Genomic DNA, 25,523 nt, shown 5'->3' with positions numbered 1-25,523 from the left:
ATTTTGTGGGAAGCAAAGGAAAGAAGCACTGCTGTGAAGTAAAGGGGCTGTATTGGTAATAGAACATGAAAGCATAGAAGTCAACACAAAATGATACAAATCCTAATAACAATACATTGTGCAATTAACATACATAATCACTCCCTTCAACAAGACCTTCCTCACCCGCCCTTCCCAACGTAATCCCTCAGCAGGGACACAAGTAGCTTGGTGGCTCATACCTGCCTTCTTGAAGGGAGATAGAATCAAGGTTCAGTGCATCAAAAATAAAAATAAAAGCAAATTAAAATGAGCAACTGAGTAAACGAAGTATCCATTCATAAAAGCTAGCCTGCAGACTGACCAGGATTTTTTTGTACCCTCCAAGGCCTACACTGATCCTAGTTTACTTCCTAGTCACTCTTCTGTTTGGCAGCCCACAGGAGTCAAAGCTCTGAGCTGAGGACACAACACTGCAAAGGAGCCTGGCAGAGGGAGCAGCATGCGTTGCTGGCACTGGAACAGCCTCTAGGCAGTCCACAGAGGTCCTTAGATCTCAAATTGCTGGTTGGTTTAAAAAGCCAACTGTACACAGGGCTGGACACCAGAGGCTGAGGTACTTTATTGCCCACCGGGAGAGATTGCTCCCCGTCCCTCATGGAAGTGCCTCTGCCAAGACAAAGCTACTAATGACACACCTCTTGTTTAAGGGGAAGAGCCACCATTTCTTTTGTACATGTTTTACCAATGTTTGAGAGAGGAGAGGGTCTACAGATCAGCCAAGAGGATGCATTAACAGCCTGCAATCCTTCAACTGCTTTGACAGACCTGTGTCTAAGTCAAAGTTTCTATGTTTTGCTGCACAGGCTTGTTCAAATCATTCATATGGATGTGGAGAAAAAGACACAGTCTAAACAACTGCTATAGATGCTAGAACTATAGCTTTCCTTAAGGCACAGTTCAGACAAACCCCTAAATCACTTTTCTCCCTACTGCCAATCTGTGTTTAAAAACAAGCCAAGAACAAACAAAACAAAACAAAAATGGGACTCTCTTGCTATTTGTCCCGAAGCATTCAACTATGTGTTATCTTCTGATTTATGTGGAAGACTTGGCAAAGTGCCATGGAAGCCAGAAGTGAAGGTAAAACATGCAACAGAAGCCAAATTTGAGCCTGGCACAGAAGTGCATGGAAAAGTCCTGACACAAATGCCATACTGAGAGGAGTTTCCTGGCTCTGTGCCTTCACCTCAGATGCAGTTCCAGAGTGAGAGATACAGAGGATTTCAAAGCCACACTGATATTTTAAAAGGAAAGTCTGGTAACCTTTCCACTGGGCACAGTCAAGGGACAGGATTGCTTCTTATTAACCTACATGGTTAAAGTTAAGATACCTTTCTAATGAAGCCCTGTATCTTTTTAACTAAATTAGACATTCCCATAATTTCTTCCAGAGACTTCAGCATCCTAGCTTTTCTGTGTCTTCCCTCCCACATCCAGTTTCCTCGCTGAAGGTTTAAGTAATAATGCTGAGTACCAAGAATCAAAGCACTTTGGTCTCAGAAGTACCATGAAGCACATACACCAACCATGGTACATTTTCACAAATTAGCCCAGGTTGCTGGCTTGGCATCAGTCACTAACCTGGAGAGAGGAAATTCTTGTCACAGCAACTTGCAGAGGTGTGAGCACATCAGATCTATGCCAGGAACGGTACTCATCACCTGCATTGGCCTTTGTCCAACAGGGAACCATCACATAAGAATTGCCAGTGGCTAGCTGAGTGCCTTGATAAACAGAAGTGTTGGAGACACCGACAAGAATATATAACTTTTGCCCACAGCTTGCCAAAGATTTTACACCTTCCACTGGATAGTGTAGTCTTTGACAAGGCCAAGGAGACAGCTGCCAGGAGCAATGCAGGGCTGCTTCAGTGTGCTATTGCCCAGCTCTGCCATCAAAACATCTCTGCTCCTTCCCACACTGTAAGAGAAACAGAAGCCTGGGAAGTTCTGGCACACACAGAGCTCCATAAACCTTGTTGAATGTTTGAATAGGAGCAAAGAAAGCTTCCAGCCCCTTGCCCTCATACATGCAGTAGGTCAGGACAAAAGGACATTAGGCCTCGGCTCCAGGAGTCACCTTAGGTACTCTGGCACCAGGTGCTACCTGGGCTGTACTCTTATATACACTACCAGGGTAAAGCCTCATCCTGTGCCTTCTGCATACCACCCTCTGGTTCGATCATCTCCAGGAAATCAGCTCTGGAGAATATCAGGATAGAAGTTGTGGAGCCTTCCCAGTCCCATCAGTCCCTGAAGAATCCAAGCTGGGCTCAGCCCCTCCCTGCACTCTCAAGAGAGCAGGGTTAGGGGTAGTGTGCTTGGATGAAAGACAGAACAGTCTCCTTTGATAGCTTCTCTGGATCTTGTCTTTTCTGAGAGTCATGCACTTTGACACCTTCCCCCCATTCCCAGAAGAGCCGGCTGTAATGGCAGACACTGTGGGCAGAGAGGAGAACAAGATTAGTTTGGCAGGGAAGGGAAAGGAAAACACTTCCATCCCAGCGAGAGACAGCTGCCCTCGCTATGGGAGCCACACAGAAATACTCAGAACAGGTGCCTTAGAAAAGACCAGTGCATTCATTCGTTCACCTTACAAACTCTACAGCCCTCAAAGTACAGCAACAGCCAAGCCTAAGAGATTTCCATGGAAACAAACTTGTTATTCCAGCTTCACTCAAATTCAGTTCAGTATTTGCTGGAAGGAATCAGGTCACTAGGGAAAAACCCTACCTCCCCCTAAGTTTCTCAGAGGATGAAACTGTCATTGCAGGCAATGGAAAGACCTTAATGAAGAATTTAGAAAGTCTGCCAGGAGCAGCAACCTAATCCCTCACCACATACCTACTATAATCAGTAACAGCTGTCCTATGGAGCTTTGCAAACAAACAGCACTTCCCACGGCACAAAAGCAGCTAGGACCATTCCCTCTTTCCCCTAATGTGAAATAACTGAGCCCCGCTTTGCTGCTGAGAGTTCTGTTCCTACAATGCCATCTCCCACTCTATCCATCAAGCACAGCCCTCCCTCACTGCATGGACACAGTCCCAGCCATAATGAAATCAGAGCTGCTAATTACTGCCAACACAGCAGCCTTTAGTTTTGTACAATTACTGACACTTAATATTCATAGCTTATTTAATGCTTCTGTTCTAACAAAGCAGTACTAGCACAGTGACAAGAGCACATGTCAGTGGCTAATTATAGACATATTAGTGCTCACTAACCACAACACATCCCTTCTGGAGTCCCACACAAGCACTCCCTCCACCTCCTCAGCCATTCCTCTCGGTTCATGCTGGCCTATTTCAGAATACATAGGCAGAGCTAACCCCACCCTGAAACGCTGAGGGAAAAGGCATCATGTGCCTCTCCTTTTAAGCCTGTTCTGCCATTCACCACATGAAGAAAGGCTTAAGGTTTCTTGAAAGCACTGCTCTAAGACAGGTAAGGAGGTTCAAAGTGAGAAAATCAGGAGTGCTATTTCATGTCAAGTTCTTACTCAGAGGCACAGTCCTGGGTAATAGTGGTAGTGCAGAACATCTCTACCCAGGAGTCCTGAGGCATCAGACTCAGGATTTGCTGTACTTGGGTAATGCCCTCAGCCTAGTACTCAGTACAGGTGGTTTTCAGCAGCCACAATGTTAATAATTGTCCAATGACAAGCCACTCCATCCTTTCCCAAGCAGCTACTGTTTTACTCTCTCACTCACTTTAAAAAAAGCTCCCAACTTCCCACAGGTTATTCCAGAGCCTGGGCTAAATGAACTGGGATTTGTTTTTAAATTAGCAACTTCCAACCAAACAGGTTAAATACAGAGATGCAGCAAACTACAGTTGCTGGGCTCAATTTCTACTTCCCCGCATGCAGAAGATTCAGTAACTTGGAGTCTGCTGCAGACAGCGGAACAAAGCTGTGACATGTTCGTTATTCATAGCCATTAATTGCAAAATCCATGATTCCACATCAGCAGTTTCCTGAAAGCCTGACAAGGTGCCAGCTCCTGCAGCACACCCTTCTGGTGATCGGCTGCACTTGCACTGCAAACGACTGCAAGGACACAGCCCTGCAGAGCTCCCTTCCAAACACCCAGGCGCGCACACACACACACTCTGGCAGACACATACACGTCCATAACCTCAGGTCTGGCTCATACTCACTGAAAGGGTGCAATGGCTTCAGGAAGGAGGTTATACGTTGCTACGTTGGTCATTTTGTTGAAGAAGAATTTCTTCTTGAAGTTTTTGCTGTATGCCATTGTCCAGGGATCTAGCAGAGGGGTTACAGGGATCAGGTAGAAAATAAAAAGGGAGGGAAAAAATCACAGAAGAAATACACATACAGTAAAAGTAGGAAGGAGGAATCTATAATAACTGTGATCCTTCCATTACTCCTTTTTCCTTCTTTCTCCCAAGACAACCTGCTTCCCAAGCTGTTCTCTATTCACTGAGAAAAATCCCTTCTCCCTCGATTTAGAAGCTGACATTTGAAACAGGGTATTTCCACTTCCTATTACTCTGGAAAACATCTTGATGAAAAATCATGATCTCATTAAAAAAGAAGGTCGTCAGTCATGTAAATAAATGGAATTACCCACATGATAGCTAATCAACCCACAACAGAAAAACTTACATATAACACCCTAAACCTCACCCAAATCCAAGCTACCCTCATTACATGCAAACACTTAATCTCTAGCCATTCGAATATTGCCATTAATTTTTTACCATGTTACCAGGATGAGCAAGCCCGGTCAGTACTTTTTACTTGGAGAGACAAAGAAAAGTTGAGAGGGAGTGGGGACTCTCTCTTCCTACCGTTCATAGTCCGTACGATGTAGAGTCCTGTGGGCACAAAATGCCGATCATCTCGGCCAGTGTAGGACAGCCGGGGCATTCCCCCTGAACTCTTGATGACTTTCATCTCTAACCTAAGTGTTGAGAGAAGGCAGTGATAGAGAGCGTTTCTTCCTTTACGGTGCTTGTACACACCTCATACCATCTGCACCCCCTTCTCCAGAGTGACACAGTGAGAACAGCACTGCACAGGACAGGATCAAATCATCACCCTGAAAAATTGGGGTTTTTGCCTTTCCACACAGGACAAGAGAAACCAGTCAGACCTGTCTAGATCAGGCTGCCAATTGAGTGCTGTGGTGAAAAATCTGTGATAAGCTTCCATAATTAATCTAAATGGGGTTCCTATTTCAAGTGTGAATTCTTGACCTTTCAAGCCACTGAGAAGCCACTGATACTTCTGCACCCAAACTCAGGCACTGTTGCTACTCCAACTGTTACGAAGTGCATTGGCCACATCTACAGCATTAGAATGCAGCAGAATGATGCTCTGAGTGAGCAGCATCTCAGGATCAGCAGCCACCATGAGCTCTAACAGCTCTTTCTCCATGACCCCACTAGCACAGATCAGAACATCCCTCCCATTGCTGTGGCACCAATGACTGATAACCTCAGTGGGCCCTGATGTTTTATTTGCACCCATTGCTTACCTCACAAAAATCTTGTCCATTTCTTCCAATCTGTACACTTCCTTCACTCTGGGAAGAAAAGACAGAAACATTATTTCAAAAAAATTTAAACTGCGCTTTTTTTTCTGCCCTGCTACAGCCAAATGGTTGATTTTATACAGCATGAGGGAGTCAGGCTCAACTGAGGTTCACCCTTCTTTATCTTATGCTTCAGTGCCTAGTTTTTCCTGGCTTGAGAAAACCTGACACTGCATGCCCATGGCTGAATTGCTGTAAGCAGCAGATAAATATCCTTGCTGCTAAGGAAGCTGTGCGTTTTTACCTCTGGTTGACTATACAGAACAGTGAAAACAGTGAAAGTCAGGTGCTTTTGTTTTCCCATCAGATAAATTGACCAAGGTCAGTCCCAGGCATGTCCTGGCCTCATCATGCTGGCCTCACAGTAAAATTAAACAATCCGATCTTCACCATTCCTATCCTCAGAGATGCAACAAACTTGTTAAGTTACCCTGAGGTAAAAATAGCTTTTTTTTTTTTAAATCAGTAAAGATTTTTTTTGAGTTCTCATTCTGTCATTACATCAAACTGGTTTTGTTGTTTTGAGACGCAGAAAAACAATCAGTAAGTTAAAAAAGCACTGCCTCTGATTGGATACTCCAACCACTCATTTCCCACATACTGCTACAAGCATTAGGCTTCAAAGAGCACAGCAGGAAGACTTTAACACCTTTCCACAAAAGCAGCAAATGAACCCTGTACAATCCATTTCCCCAGCTCTCCTTCTCACTTCACCTTCAGCCTTCCCCAGCATTTTGGGCTCCTCCAATTATTACAACTGTCCGTTTGTCATTAGGCAGAGATTCCACTCGTTACCTTTCATTAAGACATCAAGGAGAAGATCCTCCTTCCCTTCCTCCAGATTTTTTCATGATATTACTGCACTTCAGCTTGTGAATGAGAAGCTGTTTTGTCCATAATACGTAACTGATGCCTTCACAGTGGTGCTCTTATGCTACACTGCAGTAGAATTAATGAAATAGAAGGCCAGGAGACAACCAAAGCTGAAGTCCTTTGTTGGGAACTGTCCTGGGGATTGTAACTAAAGCCTTGTCCTCAGAGATGCTGGTCAGTCCTGCATTTACTAACAGTCAGCATCACTGTACTGCTGCTGACCCTTCAGGGCAGACAAGGACAGAATTCTTTGCAATGATTAAGCTCACTGGGTGCTAGACCTACAATCACACATATTTGGAATCAACACCAGCCAATCTACCTATGATGAAAATGTGACTGTTTGACATGTGAAAGGAGGGCACAACTTCTCCATTAGCAATATTTACCTTAAATATATAAAAAGCTTTTAGCCTCTTCCCAAGAAACATAACAGAACTATGAATTTCAGCCTGAAACTTAACTCTCTTCGTGTCCTCCACACTGACACCAAAGCCAGTGAGGCTGAGGGAAGGAGGTGTCACTCACCGGATGGGGTTCATATCTGGCCGGCTGGGTTTAGAAACAGCTTTGACAAACTTCTCTGCCAGCCGAATCCTGAATGAAGATGGAAAGAGAACCCAGCAATTTAACAGGGCCTTTGGCACAGCAGGTACAGAACAGCTTCAACAGAGTAAGTGATTTGACAACTCAGGACACGCAGACTGCTAGGCAAATGGGTCTAGCAAGAATTCTTTTCACTCCACCCTCCCAATTCAGTGTCCAGTGCCTATAGTGCCTATTATGTATTACAAATGAGTCTCCATAGCTTACTCTCTAAGTCCACATGCTGATGAACACTGATATATTTATCAGGCTAGCAGGATTAGCAGAGAAATTATGTTCCTGAGGAAGGAAACAGAGGGGCTTGTTCCTTCTCTCTCAGCTCATTCATATTCCCAGAATGGTCAGATTACCCTAGCCATGCCTGGCTCACCCTACACTAAGAAAGAAGCTAGAGCTGCCCTCATACACAGAGAAGATACAGTTGGAAAAGCCTATATGTACTTCAGTTCAGAGCAGCTTCATTCACAGTTCATCTTTATAGAAGTGTTTCAGCTGAATGCACTTGTCTCCCTGTGCTCAGCATTCTGCTTTTTGTCTACACACTGTTTCCCAGTCACTCCTACACACATACAGAAAAAAGCTTCTCCAGAACCTACATACCTCTGGTTGAAATGCTGCATTCGAACATCATTGCCATTCAGCACCAAGACATCGAGGATGTGGATGGCACTGATTTTTCGCTGGGCTTTCCCCTAAAGAGGGCAATACAGAGATTGATTATTCACACTGTTGATATTTCAGCTTTGATTTATAGCCTGTTTTTTGACAGGACATCTCTTCTAGCAAGAAGGAACTTTTCCAGATATTAGAAACACAAATTCCCTGCTGCCCGTTATACAGCAACATGGCATCCTCCAAGAACTGGTGCATCTCAAATACCCAGTTTTGTCTTAGGGGAGAGAGAGGGCAAGACCACGGCTGCCATCACCGGCTATCTGTGCCTTATCAGGTATCACAAAGCCCAGCACACTAGAGTATCCTTGTCTGAGGTGCAAGAGGACAGGGAAACTGCCAGGCAGCTGGGATTTTTCACCTCACACTGTAAATATACCACAAGGATCTTCTCCCCATAGCCTGCAGTCACTACTGAGCAGTTCTGTACCCACAGAGCCACAGACACATGAAGTCATGGTGGCAATGCCACATGCAGCTCCACTTAGAACAGCAACACATCAGGTCCAGAATATTTTCAAAACAATGTTGAAAGCACATATTTCTAGGACTGGACAGAAGGAAGGAACTTAATCCAAAGTAGTTACTTGAAAGATGATATACAAAAAAAACCCCACCTTGTACCTGGCACTGATGGAAGGAACATTTATTCTACAGTATCATACAGAGATTAAGTGAAACTGGTCTTTGTAGCAAAATGGTAAAAGAGAGAGTAGGCTCCTACCTCTCCTTTCAGCTCATGAACAATCTCCACAGAGAGAAGAGTATCTCGTGGCAGCTCAGTTTTCAAATCCAGCTTTGTCCAGCGGTCTGACTGGCGACCACCCCAGGTGTAGATCTGTGATTTCTGTACATAAAGACAGAGTCAGATTCAGCCAAAGCTTCCTGAGGGCAGGGGTGGAGAAGAGACCTCTAACTGCAGAGCAACCCTCAGAGAATCTTTTTGTCCTAGGCTGTCACAGACAGTTTCTTTGTCATAAGTTTTAAGAAAGTACCTTAACCTCTACAGCAAAGGAACAAAAACACCAATTCTAATCCACCAGTGACTTTTCACACCCACACAAAGAACCAGAAATAGAACACCTTTAAAAGGATAGTGAAGATAATTAGAGACACTAGCAGGAATGCAGGTCTCTGTGTAGGCTGAGATTACAGAAAAAGGGTTAATTAGTGTGAAAGGCAGTGACATCAGAAGAAAGAAACATAAATAACTAGCAGTCTCAGGTACTGCTGATGAGGATTCTTTTAGGCCTTTGGGGACAGAAAAAGATGGGATGAAACTGCAAGGCAGAATAGTAGCATTGAAATTAATTAGCAAGACTCCTGGACTGTTCTTAGCACTTACCCCTAACCCCAAGAGGAACTTCTGGTCACTTCCAGACACCATACATCGGTAATCTAACACTTGGCGAATTTTTTCCAGTGTGCTGGAATTCAGAGGAGTGGGTTTGTAACTGAAGGTATCAATGTCTGTGCCCTAAAGAGCAAAGTATAGAAAAGGCAAGATAGACACAATACATCAACAGGCAGGTAAACATAACTTCTACATGAAGCAATAATCCAGCACTAGCTTCTTCATCTCTTAATTACAATATTAAAAAAGATTTATATTTGTATGAAAGGACTCTTGGCAAGCTCTCACCTGAATCAGCTCAAAGAACTTGGACTTGGGATCTGAAGATGAAGGAGCAACACGAGCCTTATCAGGAATCTGAAAACAAATTCAAACAATTGATACTGAGTATTATTCTTTGGCACATTCAAAGGAACATTTCTGGTTTCAATATATGACAGGACATTCTGCCCCTGAAACTCCTGCTCTTGGGATTCGAGATGAAGAAGAGATGTCATGTGGCAAATAAAATGTCTCACTTGTATTAGAAATTTAATGTAGGCATACCACATCTCACAGAAACCAACCAGCAACTCCAGAAAGATTTAGTCTCAACCTTTGATGTCATGCATGTTTTGATGAAATATCCTTTCATCAAAGACACACCATCAGCCTGTGAAACTAACTGCCATATCTATGGCCCCACTGCAGTCAAAAGCTTAGGAAACAGAAACTGCAGACTCATAAAACAAGACCTTTTAGAGAGCTCTGCTGCTTGGGATCGAGGTGCTGAGTTCACTCTATGTACAATGAAATATTCTAAACTGCAAAGAAGCCTGCTCAGTTAAGCCATACACAATAAATCAGGGACATCCTGTTTGATTACATAACAGCTTGAAATGGCTTCTGACTTTCCCACAAGTCAAGATACTCAACCTCTGTCTAGAAAGTCCTATCTCTACTGCAGCTCCACTCTTGTTTCACTATAGCAAGGACACCTTCACAATTTGCCTGCTTGACACCTTACTTACCCCCCATAGCTGGAGACACTCCTTTCGGATTTCAGCCTGACGTGGCTCAACCAGAGTTCTGAAGAAAGACAGCAGACTGTTAAGATGGTGGAAACTCCTTGATCTTGCAGCATTATATATCCCAGCCTTATAAAATTTGGAACTTTCAGCATCTGGCTTGAGAATAACAAACAGGAACTGCTCCACAAAGGGTTCTGTGAAAGAGGATGCTGCCTTCCCTCCCCACCCTCCAGTTCCTGTGTTTAGCTTTGTTTCATGGTCTGCACTACTGACTATCAGCCATCACTTCATTCCATGAAAGCACTACTGGGTAGAAATATTTTCAGTAAGTTATGTATTTGTACAAACTTGTGCTAATCTCCAAGAGCTGGGTACACAGCCCTACTTAAGAATAACAGTGAAAACATGCTGAAGGCCATACAAAACACAGTGTCAACGTAGAATCAGCTCTAAGACAATTTCTAACTACCATATTCACTCAGCTTTCTACCACATATTATGTCTGGATAATGCCTGAGCAGAAAAGCCATTGCAGGTAAACATTGAAATGGCTTTATTTTTATGCAAGCAATTAATGTCAAACTTTAGGTAATTCTAGGTCTGTAACATAGATGTTTTGAATTCCCCTGGAAAAATGAATGGCTATGAACTATTCAACTTGGATGGTTACCTCTGGATGGTTACCAGCTGCAAGTTATTTTTCTGCTTACATTCCTGCTAAAAAGCAAGCTCACTTATGGTAACTGGAAATCATCCAATGCATGGAAGCCTTCTCAACAAGGGTGATAATACACCATCAATTTTCAGGACTCCTCCAGCCACCCACACACCTCTGCAAATAACTCAGGTGGAGACACAAACAGAGCCACCTAAAAGCACTTCTCACTTTCCTAGCTCCAAAGGCCAAGACAAGTACCAGCTCAAATCAACAACTTATTAGACAAGGGCAAAACAATTCATTAATAGTAGGTTAATTCAGTCTGCACCAAAAGGAAGAGGAATATACTCACGTGTCTTGAACAAAGGCACGAATTTTGGCTAGTGCCTTTATCTGAACTTTGCAGTGGCTAAAAGAGAAGAAAAGTTTTAGTCAGGGAGCAAATTAATCACCACCAACATTGTTCTACTGTTCAAAACAAGAAAGAGTACTGAGACAACAGGGGGAAGCCAGTCTGATTCACAGAGCAATGAGGGATCTTAGCCAACATGATTCAAACTGACAGGAAGATCACTGGAACAAATTAGGCAGTACTTTCTTTTCTACACAGTACTCTAAGGCCAAACAGTCACTAACAGTAATACAGCATTTCTGTCTGCACAGAGTCCCCCTGCTCTGCTCAGCCTCTCAGGGAACAAAAGCAGAGCAGTGTGGCAGCATCAACAAGTACTTCCATGAGTGCAGGAAGTTACACCTGAAAGCCATGCTAAATTAATCTGCCTACAGCCAGCAGCCTTCATCACCCATAGGAACTCACTTTTCATTGGATTGGACAACGTAATTGTAGAAATCCTGGTTGTCTTTGATCACGTTCAGTGGGACAATTAGATTCACATCCACGTCAGAATTGCGCAGCTGGTTGAGTCTGATGTTCACTGTGAAGAGGTAATCCCGCACATCTTCAATCCCTGACTTCAGGCCTTTGCACACCACGTACCTGCAGAGCAAGGCACAGAGATCAGTTCTTTCACACAGCCAACTTTTCTGCCACGCTGCCATCATAAGGAGAGCCTCCCATACCCCAGGAACTCTTTCCTCCTGAATATCCTTAGGAAGATGCAAACTGACCTATCACTGAGTCATCGTACATTTCCTAAGCTCTGGAAAGACAGGGAAATGCAACCCTATGTAAACCCCCCCACATATCTCCCTCAAGTAGTAAATCAATTCTGCTGAAATTGACAGGTACAATGAAAACACAGATCATATCACAGAATCATAAAATGTTTTGGGTTGGAAGGGATCTTAAAGATCATCCAGTACCCTCAAGTACTGGAAGGCCCCAGTTAGGTCACCCCTAAGCCTTCTCTTTTCCAGGCTGAACAATCCCAATTCTCAGCCTTTCTTCATAGGAAATGTGCTCCATCATTGAAATCATGTTGGTTTTCCTCCTCTGGACTTGCTCCAACAGGTCCATGTCCTTCCTTGTGCTGGGGACCCCAGAGCTGGATGCAGCACTGCAGGATGGGTCTCACCAGAGCGGAGTAGCAGGGCACAGTCCCCTTCCTTATCCTGCTGGCCAGGCTGCCTTGGATGCAGCCCAGGATACAAGTGGCTTTCTGGGCTGTAAGCACACAGTGCCAGCTCATGTCCAACCTCTCATATATCCTCTGGCTTCACTGAAACCATAGTTGTTTCATTCAAAACAAGATTTGTTACATACCCAGTTCCACAGCTTCCTTCCCATAACAGCAACTTGGCAAATATCATCTTTACCTTGTCTATAATTTACCAAACATCTAAAATGTTTCCTCCTTGAAGACAGCTGCTAATTGAGGCAGGTCACAAAGCCTCCACTAGGCTTACCCACATCCATCTATCACTGTATTTAGAGGATTGTTTTCTTTAGTAGACCCTTATGCTCAAGCATCTCACCTCTCCGAGTTAGCAGGGCGGCTTGTCACAGGTTTAAAGATGCAAACTCTCTCAAAGCAGCAATACAGCAGATAAACAAGACCCACACTGAATGGAGTAAACAGGTCAAAGGTTTTGCAGACAAAATGCCCTCCTGTAAAAAAGAGGAAGTACACTGATGCCAGCAGATAACAAGAAAACAAACTTCTCCATCCTTCTGCAGAACTAGTAACAGGGGTTTTGTGCAATTAAACAGCATCCAGAACACAGTTATGAAGTGGGCTAGCAAGACTTCATGAAACATCTTCCCTATGTCTGCAGTAAAGGGAGAAAAGCATTCCCTTGGCAAGAATCTAATTGCTATGTAGGGTGTCTCACAAGCAAGCCTTCTGTCTGCCCCCAGTCCTTCTCTTCCAGGCCCAGACTATGCCCTACAGCCTGGCAGCATGCTATCCCAAAGCCTCCAGGGAAGAGGAGCCCTGATATATATATACAAGGAACCTCAGACTAGAGGACAAGACTAATAGATGTTACCTAAACGGAACAACTTGCCATCTAGAGAGAAAAGAGTCTGTGTTGCCCCTCTCCTTCAACCAAGATTCCCAATTTCCCCAAGCAAAAAGCTATCATCTAACCATGTAGGGAAGACTTAAAGGAAAGCTGCCCCTTTTTTCACACCACATTTCAGACTACTCCTTAGTAGATCATTGCCTCAGGTTCTTCTAAACATAGGGCACAAGATACAAATTATTATTTTGTTACAATTTGTCTTCTATATCAGCGCCAAAGGCTAACTAAACTCAGTGGAAGACAAGGAGCCATCAGAATCAGACACGGGGTAAGGTCCATCATTTAGCAACAATGAGGTGCAGCTAAGACAGGGTAAGGCATCATTAGTTCTTATCACACAGATGGCAGATTTAAAGGAGAAAAGCCTTCAGAAGTCAGAGGAAAGAAAGAACTGGATAAACACCACTCTGTTCCAATCAGCTGGGATACTGAGGAAGTTGGTCCAGCTAGTGCCATAAATCTCAGGTAGACTGTCCAGTTAACACACTGCATGACCTTCCCCCAAGACAGTTACATAACCCAACAAATTAAGTGCTTTAAATTAATGCATTTTAGCTCATGCTTTTAATCAAAAGCAAAACAGACAGAGATTAGCTTATTTTTCTCACCAGATATCTTAGTTTAGTGACAACCATCTCAGGATTCACGCATACACATTCAATTCTGTGCAACTCATGGCAGAGCAGACTTCCAAAGCACTTATAAAAATTGTACAGCAATGTTCCCCAGTGCCACCCACACCTTAGAGAAGGAGGAAGATTAAAGAAGAAAACATACCTGTCCGGACAATGGACAGTGCTGTGAGGAACTGGCAAAGCATGAGTTGTTTGCTCAGGATTTCTTGCAGATTCTCCTGACCCTCCACTGAGAAACCCTGCAAAGTGCATAGCATGTGATTAGTATCTCCACAAATCTGTTGGTCAAGCAAAGGATTCTGAAGAACTAAATCATGGAATCATGATTATTTCTGTTTGTTTAAAGTAAAAGAATCAGCACCAGGAATTTTAATGGCAAGGCTTGTAGAATTTCATATTGTAGCTACACATGTCAAACACCCTATTGTATGCAGACAAAGGTATCCGTTTTGTTGGGTTTGTTTTAGTGCATGAAGAAAAAGAAATTAACCAACCCCATCTGCCATTAAGAAATGCACTCCCTTGTGATCAGTATTGTCCAAAACAAAATTCTGGAAAGCAGTAATGTTCTCTGATCGAGTGATGTCTCCGTCTCCATCAATCCCACCCTCTCCTAAAGAAAAAAAAGGAGACAATCAATAACACATTTACAAGTACAAACAAAAGATCAGTATGTGCAGATGATCTATTGTATTCAATCAACATTTAGTCAGAAATTACAAAGACCTTGATAGGTGGAATAAACGTTAAAGTCCCTTGTTCACCATCAAAGAAAAGTCCCTTGTTCATGACCAATTCTTTTTAATTGAGAAAAATTATTCAGATTGAGTGGTTGGGGCGCTGAAACAAGACCATTCAATAATCATGCTCAAATGATGAGTTGTACATTAGCCTCAGCACAAGACAAATGAAGACTATATGACAACATAGTATTCTCATCCAAGCAAGCAGGAGTGGCACTTAGCTGAACCTACCGAAAATGTAAGATTCAACTTCACTGCACAGTTTACTGGCTAAAAACATGTTATTACAGACAAGGCAAAATTCTTTATATTGTGCATTTGTAGCCTTCTACTAAGAATTCAAATCATTCCAAAGAAACATAACAGTCTATTATCAAGCACAGTGTAATATGGGCTTTAAAAAAGGAACCCCCCCAAAAAAACTGTGAACAAGTTTATAAAGGGAGTAGGGAAAGAGACATAGGGTTTGTGCACAAATACTCATACAGTTTTCCCATATGGCTCTTTTAAAAGAGAGCTAGACTGTCCCCCAGCTGGTGTTTTAGAAAGCTGACCTAAGGTGTATTCTAGAGCTCACCAGTTGTGCCTCAAGTAAGCCTGAATTTCTATTTAGTATTAGACCCTGTAAATCATCTTCAACTACAGATTCTATTAGCTCAGCTGGAGGACTAGAAAGCAGAAGAGATCAGGATGCGTGATATGGTTTTGATAACCAATAACCAAACTCCCCACAATCCTCCTGTCAATAAGTAAAGTGACACTGGAATTTTTTACCGTTACAACAGAATTTTACCATTTACAACAGAAATATCATGGCAGGCTACTTCCTTTCCATTAGTGTGTACACACTTCACTAGACTTTATAGCATAACAGAAAGGGATCAAGAAAATTAATCAAAATCATTGGGCTATTAATTTCTCCAGGCATCTCCTCCTCTCCATAACACCAGTTTGCCGCAAACTATGAAGATCCAAACACTGCAGCCAAGGTGTTTACCTGCCTTGCTGCCCTTGCCATGAACCTTCACTTTAACCAAGATCTAATCCTTAACCATTGCCTAAGAGCTGATAGTCAGCTCTTAGACTGAGGGCTGGTCAGTGTGTCAAGAGTGGCAGCCAATAAGAGTCAGTGGTGGACAGGAAAAAACCACACAAGGCACAAGAACAGAAAAGCAAACCCTCTGATCTACACAACAGTCACCTTCCAGTTTCTTTTATATAGTCTGAAATAAGAAGCACGAATACTAGCAATCTTTGGATTTCCCCTCCTAGTCCTGAAGGCAAGGCAGACAGAGGGCTCAAACACATCATCAAGATTAACAAGTTACAATGCACGAGATGAGATGCAGCAATTGTCTGTGTACACCTGTTTAGTCTGTCTCAAAGCAAGGTAAAACATGTTAACATAACAAACCTCCTTGGATTAAGCAGCTCATTTAGTCACAGTGATTCAGATACAGCCTCTAGCCCAAATCTGTTTTATTTATCTTTACTAAGAGCCCACAATCAATTATGAGAGCACAGCTAGGAAGGTCTGATACAGAAACATGCTGACAGTTGGGTAAATGAGGTGTCTAACTCCAGCTCTGCTAATAGATCTTTGGGCACATCAGGAGGCTGGAGCACCTCTCCCATAACGACAGACTGAGAACACTGAGGCTGTTTAGCCTACAGAAGAGAAGGGTCTAGGGAGTCTAGGCACCCTTCACTACCTAAACTGGGCTACAGTAAAGATGGGAAGGGACCTTTTATCAGGGCATATAGTGATAGACTAATGCATAATGCCTTTAAACTGAAAGAGGGTACATTTAAAATAGACATTAAGAAGAAATTTACTCAGAGTGATGAGTCACTGGGACACATTGCACAGAAAAGTTGTGGATGCCCAATCTCTGCTCATGGCCAGCTTGGATGGGGCTTTGAGCAATCTAGTCTCATGGAAGGTAACCCTGTTCACAGCAGGGGGTTGGTGCTAGATGATTTTTAGGTCCCTTTCAATCCACACAATTCTATGATTCTATGACAAGTCGTCTCATTCACCATGTTTCAGGCTGAGATCAGTAATGTGAGAAAAACATTGCCAAGCAATCTTTCAGCACTCTATAGTGTTCAGATAAGCAAAGTGCTCAAATATCAACTGCTACAATGAAACACATTCCCACGTCAGGCTGTAATAAATGCAAATGACTTTGAAAAAATGAAAATTACTTGTCAGAAAAATTACTTGATATGAAAGCTCACCAATCTCAACCCTTTTCTCCAATGACAGCCCCCTTCTACCTTGCAAAATGGTTCCCTAGGCTTCTCCTAGATCCCCCTGCTGGTATCAATACCAGTCCTGCCACTAATACAGAGGCTGCAGCACGAGCAAAAACATCAGGTGACACTCATGGGTGCACTACATACCATAATAAGGTTCAAAGAGCTCACTGGAAGCAGAATAGAAGTCCTCGAGTTTAAAATCATTTGGTCCTTTCAAGGTCATGCCAAATCCTTTTGCATGCCACTTCCGCCTCCACAAGACATATTCAGAGAAGCCTCCAGGACCAGCACACACATCAGCAAAGTAGAGCAGCTCTGCATCATACTCCTTTATCAAAGGCACCTGCAAAAGGAAACTGAGGAAATTCTACTGACCCGTAACAGCTCCCGTCAGTCAAACCATACACATCATAAACCACACTGCTCAGAGGAATCTTTCAAGGACCTGTTTTCCCAGTACCCTAAAGATTCTCCTTTCTTCCCACCTTCCACATTCTCTGAGAAAACACTGCTGTTTGAAAGTTAGAGGAACTCACCCCTTGGCAGTCCTTAGGGTTTGTAAACATGTAGTCAAAGACGTGGTCCATATTTGCCATCTTCATTGCAGCCCTGTGAACACATAAATAGGGCCTTGATAAGTTTCATCCTTGGCTCCTACAGCTGAAAATGGACATACATGGGAAAGGGACTACAGTACCAGACATTCTACAAACCTGTTCAGGAAGAAAGCTCCACGGATCATCTCATAGGGGTTAGACCTTGTTCGGGCCCGACGCATTTCTTCTCCATCCAGCTCATCAAATACGCTCTGCACAAACAGAAACAAGGCTCAGCTGGACCTGGCACAGGCTGGAGGGATAGGCAGGCATCAACATTTCCTATCTTATTGCTTCTCTCTCCTTAGACAGCAAACCCCATGCAGGACTTGGTTCACCAATTGTTTTTCTGTCTCATAATGATATTTGCTCTTCTTCTAAGCCACCTCAGCTCTCAAGCAAATTTAATAACACTGACAAATTCTGTACTGATAGCTCCAGAGCCTGATAATATGGTTAGCAGTCAAAAGCAGTCCCAGCCTAAAGTATTTCTTTCACATATATACACACACATTCTACTGCAGTATACAAGGGGCATGATAAAATCTAGAAGGGAAGATTGAACAGACAAGAAAAGAAGGGAAGCTCATTTCCTTAGTTTAGTCAAGCCTTCAGCCTTTCAGTCGGACTAAGGGCGAGTGACTGCTTTCCATCATGTCTAAGCTGGTTTTGGCTGGGGTAGAGTTAATTTGTTTCATAGTAGTAGTTTCATATTAGCTAGTATTGAGATACATTTTGGATTTGTGATGGTAACAGTGTTAAAAACATAGAGATGTTTTTGTTACTTCTAAACAGAGTTTGAACAGCATTAAGACCGTTTCTGATCCTCATGCCACCCTGCCAGCAAGTAGGTGAGGAATGCATTCTTGTGGAGGTTGGAGGGGACATAGCTGGGACAGGTGACCCCAGCTGTCCAAACAGATATTCCATACCATACCTCATAATGCTCAGTATATAAAGCTGGGGGAAGAAGGAGGAAGCTAAAGACATTCAGAGTGATGGTTTTTGTCTTCCCAAGTAACTCTTGTATGTGATGGAGCCCTGCTCTCCTGAAGATAGATGGCTGAACACCCTGCCCATGGCAAGCAGTGAATTAATTCCTTGTTTTGCTTTCCTTCCACTGAGTGGCTTTTGCTTTACTTATTAAATTGCCTTTATCTACACCTATGACTTTCCTTCACTTTTACCCTTTCCATGCTCTCCCCAGTCCTGCTGGTGGGAAATGGGTGAGCAGCTGCAGGGGGCTTAGCTTCCAGCAGGAGTTATACCAAGAAAATCTCTCAGAAGGCTGAGGTTCAAAACAGACTGCTGAACAGATAGTAAAAAACAGGATGCTAGGTCATCCCAGTGACATCGAGGTGACAGAGGACATTCTGAGCTCTTGTCAACCACTCAATCCTCTTTAATTATTTATTTCACTTGCTTCCCCATAATTTCAGTTCCTCTCTAAAAAGGGGGCTCACCTTGCACTGCAGGACATTATGTAAAAGCTCCTCATTACAGAACTCTGTTTCATCTTCAATCATCAACTTCCTCTGCAACAGGACAAGAGCACAGGGAGCAATTAGCAAGCATGATATTGTCATTTCAGAATGCAGCATGTACCAATAATGGATGAAGGCTGCCAATCACACACTAGGCTGTATCAGCAAAAGTGGCAATTAGGCTGAGGAATTTTCTCCTGTGTTAGACATCTTGAGATCACATATGAAATCCTGTATCCAGTTTAAGCACTCCCCAGTATAAGAACGGACATATTGGAACAAAAGCTGCAAATGGGCCAGCAAAATGACAAGCATCAAAAAGCACCTGGTGTATGAGAAAAAGTGGAGAACAGTGTCCTAGGGTGACGTTATGATGCTTGTATCCCCATTTGTGTGTTCTGTTTATGCTGGATATTATGTTCTGTGCCTTCAAGACTGGCTCTGAAGAGTGAATGTTTTGTTTTGGGTTTTGTTATCTGCCCGCTCCCCCACGGCTGGCGGGACACAGAGACAGGGAGTACATAGTGCGGCTTTTGCTTTTTGCTGGGCTTTTTGCTTTGCTCTTGCTCTGGCTTCTGCTTGCTCCTGCTTTGCTCTTGCTTTTGCTTCTGCTTCTGCTCATTAGCTAGTTTAGCTAAGCAGTCCATTTTTTTTTTCCCTGGACTGTTTTTTTTTCCTTTTTTCCTTTTTTTCTTTTTTTTTCCCTTTTTTTTCCTCCCCTTTTTGGAACTACTTGAACCTGCTCTGGACTGGGACCTGGAAACACCGAGAGCTTGCACCTCGTGGCTTGTAGCAGCCATCTCCAGCGCCGGAGGGACTGACAACAGAGCAACCACCCCCCAAGAGAGACTTTCTGAATTTGTCATCCTTTTCAGAGTGGTGAAGGAGTGTTATCATCTGGTATTGTTCATTCTGTGTGCTGGGGGGTGCTGTGCCTGTTAAATAAACAGGTTCTTTCCACTTCTCTCCGAGGAATCCTTCCCGAACCGGTTGGAGGGAGGGGCTGTGTGGGTTTGCTTTCTGGAGGGGCCTCCTTTTGCAGATTTTCTCCCAAATTTGCCCTAAACTAGGACAAACAGTTTGTTCAGAACGCAGAAAGGGAGATCCTATTGCTGGACCTAACAATGGGACAAGTCCCTAACAGAAGGCAGAAAAGATTGACCTAGGCTCCTAGAGATGTACAGTGACATGAAAAGAAACAATGGACAAAAGCCACATTAAAAAATGCTAATTAGCCATATGTAAATTTTTTTTTGTCAATTGGGTTGTCAAACACTGAACAGATGCCCAAACAGGCTGTGAAGCTTCCATCCTTGAAAATACCCAAAACTCCATTAAACAAGGCCTTGAGCAACCTGATCAGATCTAGCTGGATCTGCTTTAAGCAGGAAGCTAAACTACTTCATGCTACTCTGCAGCTATTTGACATGGCCACTGTCCCAGGCTGAGTATCCTGCTGTATTTTAGGCTAGTAAGTACTAAGATATAAAAAATTACCTTCCCCACAGTCATCCACTCCTTCAGCTCCTGAGCATCTGGGATCTCTGTGGTACACTCAGGGCACCAGTCCACCTTCTCATAGGCACTAGGCTGCAAACACAAGTCATGGGAAGAGCCAAAGATGTTTTTACTAGAAAAATATAAAATCTAATTGCTCCCCAAAAGTTTGCCTCCCAATGCTAGCATAAGGGATTATGCCATGACTTCAGTGCCAACTGTAGAACTTTTTCCTCCTGGACTAAAACATGTCTTATTTATTTTTAAAATTAAAAACAACCTCAAACACCTCCATCACAAAAAAAAAAAAAAAAAAAAAAAAAAAAACCCAACAAAAAACAAAAAACAACGTCACCACGTTTCCCTTTATTAGCGTGTGAAAATCAAGGCAAAACAGAAGTCTAGTATTCAAAGTACAGTTTAGAGACGCTGCAAAAGAGACTGCCAAGAAAAACCACAGTTTACACATTCTTTCCCCCAGTTTTTGCTGAACACAACAAGAGAAATGGGGCTTAAAACAGAAAACACTTACCTCTGGCTCATCCTGCCAATCAATATTGAGCTCCCCATCAAATCCTTTGAGGGTCAGGCCAAAGCCTCTCCTTCCCTTCTGATTGGAGGCCTCAACAATATCTTTCCTGCCTTGGCCGTATTTTCCCAGACCTTCTCCTTCCCGGAAGCCCATCTTGGCCTATAAAGGGAGCAAAAGGAGCACTCTGAGGCAAGTGGACTTGAGTTTCTGTACTAGCTAAGGTCAAAGAGTAGTGCAGAAAATGGCACATCACCCTGAAGTGACTTGAAGGCACTGAGCATTTTTAATCTCAACTGCAGCTTTCAGGACTTTCGAGTGAGTTCACTTCACTGAGGCAGGACACAAAAAAACTAGAATGATGTTTGAGATGACAGCAAATTGCAAAAGGTTCAGTAATGCGGGAAGAGCCTGCTCAGAGAGCAAAGTAGTGAGAAGCCTGGAGCCATTCATCACAGGGTTCAGTAAGCATGGATGGTTTAAAAGAAAATACATTGTTACAGGAAAAAAATAATGTTGTGATGATGTTCTTTGTTGTGAATATGCATTCACATGCATTTCAAATACCAGTTAAAACTTCACCTAAAACTCAGAGGAGAAATGCAGGACACTGCTCCTGAAACACATACACATCTCTTTGGTTAAAAGAACTATGTTCATTACCTGCTAGTTTTTCAGGCTTTTCTATCAGTAAATTTTAGCAATAAGAGAACAATAATAAAAAGCGGGGATGCAGTCAATGTCATGTATGTACACGACAGTAAGGAAATAAGACAGAGAACCCTGCTGCAAAGAGGATCAGAATCAAAGTATTTTTTATAACGAACTGGTCTTTTAATTTTGCTCTCATCAGTTCTTAATAGTTTGGTCCAAAACTATTTTGACCTACCATAAGCTTTTGGGAGACACTGTTATACATTGAGTAGCGAGATGAAGTACCCTCCACAAGAGAGTCTTGTTTGAACTCATTGCTGAAGACTGGTCTTTTTTCATCACTCTCACTGTCAGACCCACTGGTGCTACTGGAAGATTCTGAAAACAAACAAAAAAAAGTGAGAATGAAAATAAAAATAAAATGGAAGAAAGACATCTCTGTAACCACATTAGAATATAGTGAGACTCATTAAATCCTCTGAACACACACAGAGGACACTTCAGTATCTCAAATGTGTTACAGGAAGCATGCAGGTGTAATATAAGATACCCTGTGCAACCAACACTTGCTTATCTTCCCTGTTGCCTCAGGGACACGCACAACCTCTCTGACCCCATGGATTCCAGGCCCCACAAAGGGCTGGGCAAACCCCATCACACAGCAGAGCAGCCACAGCGTGACCACAGTAGTACTGTGGTGGGCCTGACCTTCACAATGATCCTGAGGAACTGAGAAGGTCCACAGGGATTCTCTCCTGAGAATAGTGACAATTACACCCTGATGAAACATTTTGAATTTTCTTCCATATCCTATCTAACTACAAGTGTAAATCCATCCCTAACTTAGCCAAAAATTCACATCAAGTACACAGGCAACTACCAAATGGCCAACACGGCAGAAAGAAGAGAAAGCTAAATTTATTATACTTCAGTTAGACACCCACTATCCAGTTAAATAGCAAGGATCCCCAAGTTCACCACAGCAAGTGAGAGCATTTTTCACCTCTAGAGCTTACAGATATATACAAACTTAAGTGAAAGATAAGGTCAGAGGACACCAATCTTCTTTAAAATACCTTGACAGAGGTTTGAGGAAGAACTTAAGTCAATGGTTCAGTCAAGGTAATATCAACATACATAGCAAGCACTCAAAATAAACCTTCCTCACCAGAAACTGATGCACCAGAACCTTCGTGGGCATCAAATAATGAAGCTCTGTCTGTGCCCAGTTCCACCCTGGGATCTAGTTGATAAGAACCTAGGCCTGTATGAGCTGTATAGTCCTCACTGCTGCTCTCCAGCTGTGAAACACCCCAATCTACTCGCTCCAGACAGGATGTAACTGGGATCTGGGCAGGAATCATGGTAGTCTCATTTGTCTCAGCCTGCTCTGTACCAGCTGGATGCCCAGGGAGGCCCTACGATCCAATGAGTCCTTCTGTTTTTCCTGAGGTAATATCACTATGAGGATGAAGCAGTGGCACAAGTTTCTTACTACAGCTAATTCATACAGACTACAGGAGCAGCAATCCACAGCAAGCACAGCCATGGTCAGTGTTGGCCCTCTGGCTCTTGAGCTCCCTTGTTTGCCAAGTGCTAGAAATAATTTTGTGCTGGTTTGTACAAATAGGGGAAGTTGAACTACAAAAGTTGTCCTGACATAAAACAGAAGAGTGTTAGCAGAGTTGATTGTTTTCTGTTTATCTCTTAGGAAGGAACAATTTAGCTCCACAGAAGTATTAAAAAAAACCCCAAAAGATTTATAATACTTAAAAAGAAGAATTGATCTTTTCTTAGATTTGTCTAATTTAAGAAAAAACACAGACTATTTCTCTCTCAACTCACAGATCTCTGTATTTTCCTGTTCTGGAAAACTGAGCATCAGTGAAGTAACAGGAATCAACTGAAAAATGGGCAAAAAAAAGGCCATTACAAGACAGTGAAGTAAAAATGAAAGACACCACCGTAAAATATACAAGTGTAGTTAAAACCCTTTCAATGTGTCCTCAGTGCTTGTTGAGGAGCAATCAGTTTTTAAGATTCAGGACTTGTGCCCCACATAAGTACTACATTAGAGTTTTACAGTATCAACATTTGAGGCTTCCAGCTCCAGACAAGGAAGGCTATGATTCAACCTGTGTTTGCAACATTCTATACACATCTTGATTTTCAAATATCTATCACAAGATATATTCCTGTTTCTTTCACAGAGCTTTTACCTAAGAACACAGTTACAAGGGATTTTTGCTTTAGGGTCAGTTACTGCTTTCTGCTTCTTTGGTACACAGCTTCAGTTAGCTTTGCTACCTGCTTTTTAACTTTTTGCTAACTGCTATCTGTCTTATTTTCTAGAGACTCATAAAGTGCCTTAAACCCAATTACCTACTGCATAAGTTTCAATGGAGTCCCTTCACAACTCTTCTTGTTTTTAAGTTTTACTAAGCCATGCTCAGCTGAAATTAAACCTCAAATCAATTCTTTCCCCAACCTCTCTTATTTCATTAGTAACCACAATGGGTGTAATAGACTAATAAACTAATTAACTGCACCCAAAATACTGTCCTTGAACTGTATCAGTTTGTTTCTTTAACACTAAGGCTTGCACCTATTTTGATTCATGTATGAACTCAATAATCAAAAGGGGGGAACAAATGAAAAAAACCATCCGTTTGAATTTTTTAGCTCAGCCCTGGGTGCACAGAGCATTCTCTACCCCAGCTCCCACATTCTGCACCTCTGGCCTCCTCCCTCACTTTGGGCCTTGTCAAACAGGTACACACACTATACCCTGCAACTACAGCTACTCCCACACCAGCCCACTCATCTTCCACAAACATGCCCTCCCATTTTCACCAGGAAAATGTGAAGGTTATTTATGTGTCCAGGCACTTGAACACTTCATGACCATGAGAAATCCTAAGACTATGACACAGCAGGCACACAGTGAGGCAAACTGAAGAGAGAGATTCTCCCTACCATCTTGGGAGAGTTTAAAGGGTCCCACAACAGTGACACCAATTGTGTGGGTCACGTGCCTCATCTGTGGTATATCCCAACTCCAGGTGAGAAAGCACACTCCAAGAAAAAGTAGGCAATGAGTTAACTCTGAAAAGGATCTTTCTGCAAAGAAATGCCTGTGAACTCTCACAACTCTGTCCCCTGGCAAAATCACACTGAGCCAGCATAAGAGATGGTTCTACAACGTAGAAGCCCCAGTCAACTGGCCCCATTGTATTCATCCCAATTTCTCCCATCTGCAGAAATGTGGTAAGACTACTGATTTATTTATTCCTTTTTAAACAAAATTAGGATTATGATGCTTCTTCATGGTCTAACACCCACAACGCCTCAGTACTGAGTTTCCAAACCAGAAATAACTGCTGAGACTGAAAAGATCAATATGACAAGAATGTTTAGAGCTTTGGATCATACACGTCATCTACCTCAAATCCAGTTTTCTATGTCTGAATTCATACAATTCCCAGATTAAAAGGTTTACATAAATTTTTTTAAAAGCCTAAGAGAATTCACACCAATCCAAGGTTGTGAAAAGAAATAATGTAGCTTTTTTCCTAAAGAGAGAGTATACCCTTGAAATTCAGGCTATCAATCAGGACTCAGGAGATGTAGGTTCAATTCCTGGTTATTATTTACACCCCCTGCAGCAGCACATTCCAGATCTCCAACCTTACCTTGAGTAGTATGATTACTAAATTGATTTTCATCATCTGAAGTAGAACTGAGGGTTAATCCCAAGTCTTCTATCCTCTTCTTCTGCTTATTTTGGGGGATGCTAAATTCGGGTTCTGCCCTTCTCTTCATGTTTTCCTGAAATGCTAAAAGAAGAAGAAGAAGATGATC

At 42.7% G+C, this 25,523-nt stretch overlaps 1 protein-coding gene across 1 annotated transcript; it reads right to left on the bottom strand.

The window, feature by feature from the left end:
* Positions 1 to 34: 34 nt before the first annotated feature.
* Positions 35 to 25,523, bottom strand: CMTR1 (cap methyltransferase 1). The gene is made up of 23 exons (XM_038131007.1): positions 25,355 to 25,523; positions 21,898 to 22,040; positions 21,012 to 21,170; positions 20,480 to 20,572; positions 18,962 to 19,033; positions 17,616 to 17,710; positions 17,439 to 17,511; positions 17,047 to 17,245; positions 14,392 to 14,510; positions 14,040 to 14,136; positions 12,714 to 12,846; positions 11,596 to 11,775; positions 11,131 to 11,187; positions 10,121 to 10,178; positions 9,399 to 9,467; positions 9,102 to 9,233; positions 8,481 to 8,603; positions 7,685 to 7,776; positions 7,007 to 7,075; positions 5,549 to 5,596; positions 4,860 to 4,972; positions 4,203 to 4,311; positions 35 to 2,480 (listed from the first exon to the last, which is right to left on the bottom strand). Exons 1-23 carry the CDS (start codon positions 25,482 to 25,484, stop codon positions 2,348 to 2,350), a joined length of 2,496 nt encoding a protein of 831 aa, XP_037986935.1. The 5' UTR covers positions 25,485 to 25,523; the 3' UTR covers positions 35 to 2,347.

Source organism: Motacilla alba, chromosome 3 (assembly GCF_015832195.1).
Source record: "Motacilla alba alba isolate MOTALB_02 chromosome 3, Motacilla_alba_V1.0_pri, whole genome shotgun sequence".
In the NCBI taxonomy this organism is placed as follows: Eukaryota; Metazoa; Chordata; class Aves; order Passeriformes; family Motacillidae; genus Motacilla; species Motacilla alba.
Note: the sequence above shows the minus strand (reverse complement) of the source record. Positions and strands in the feature narration are given on the sequence as shown.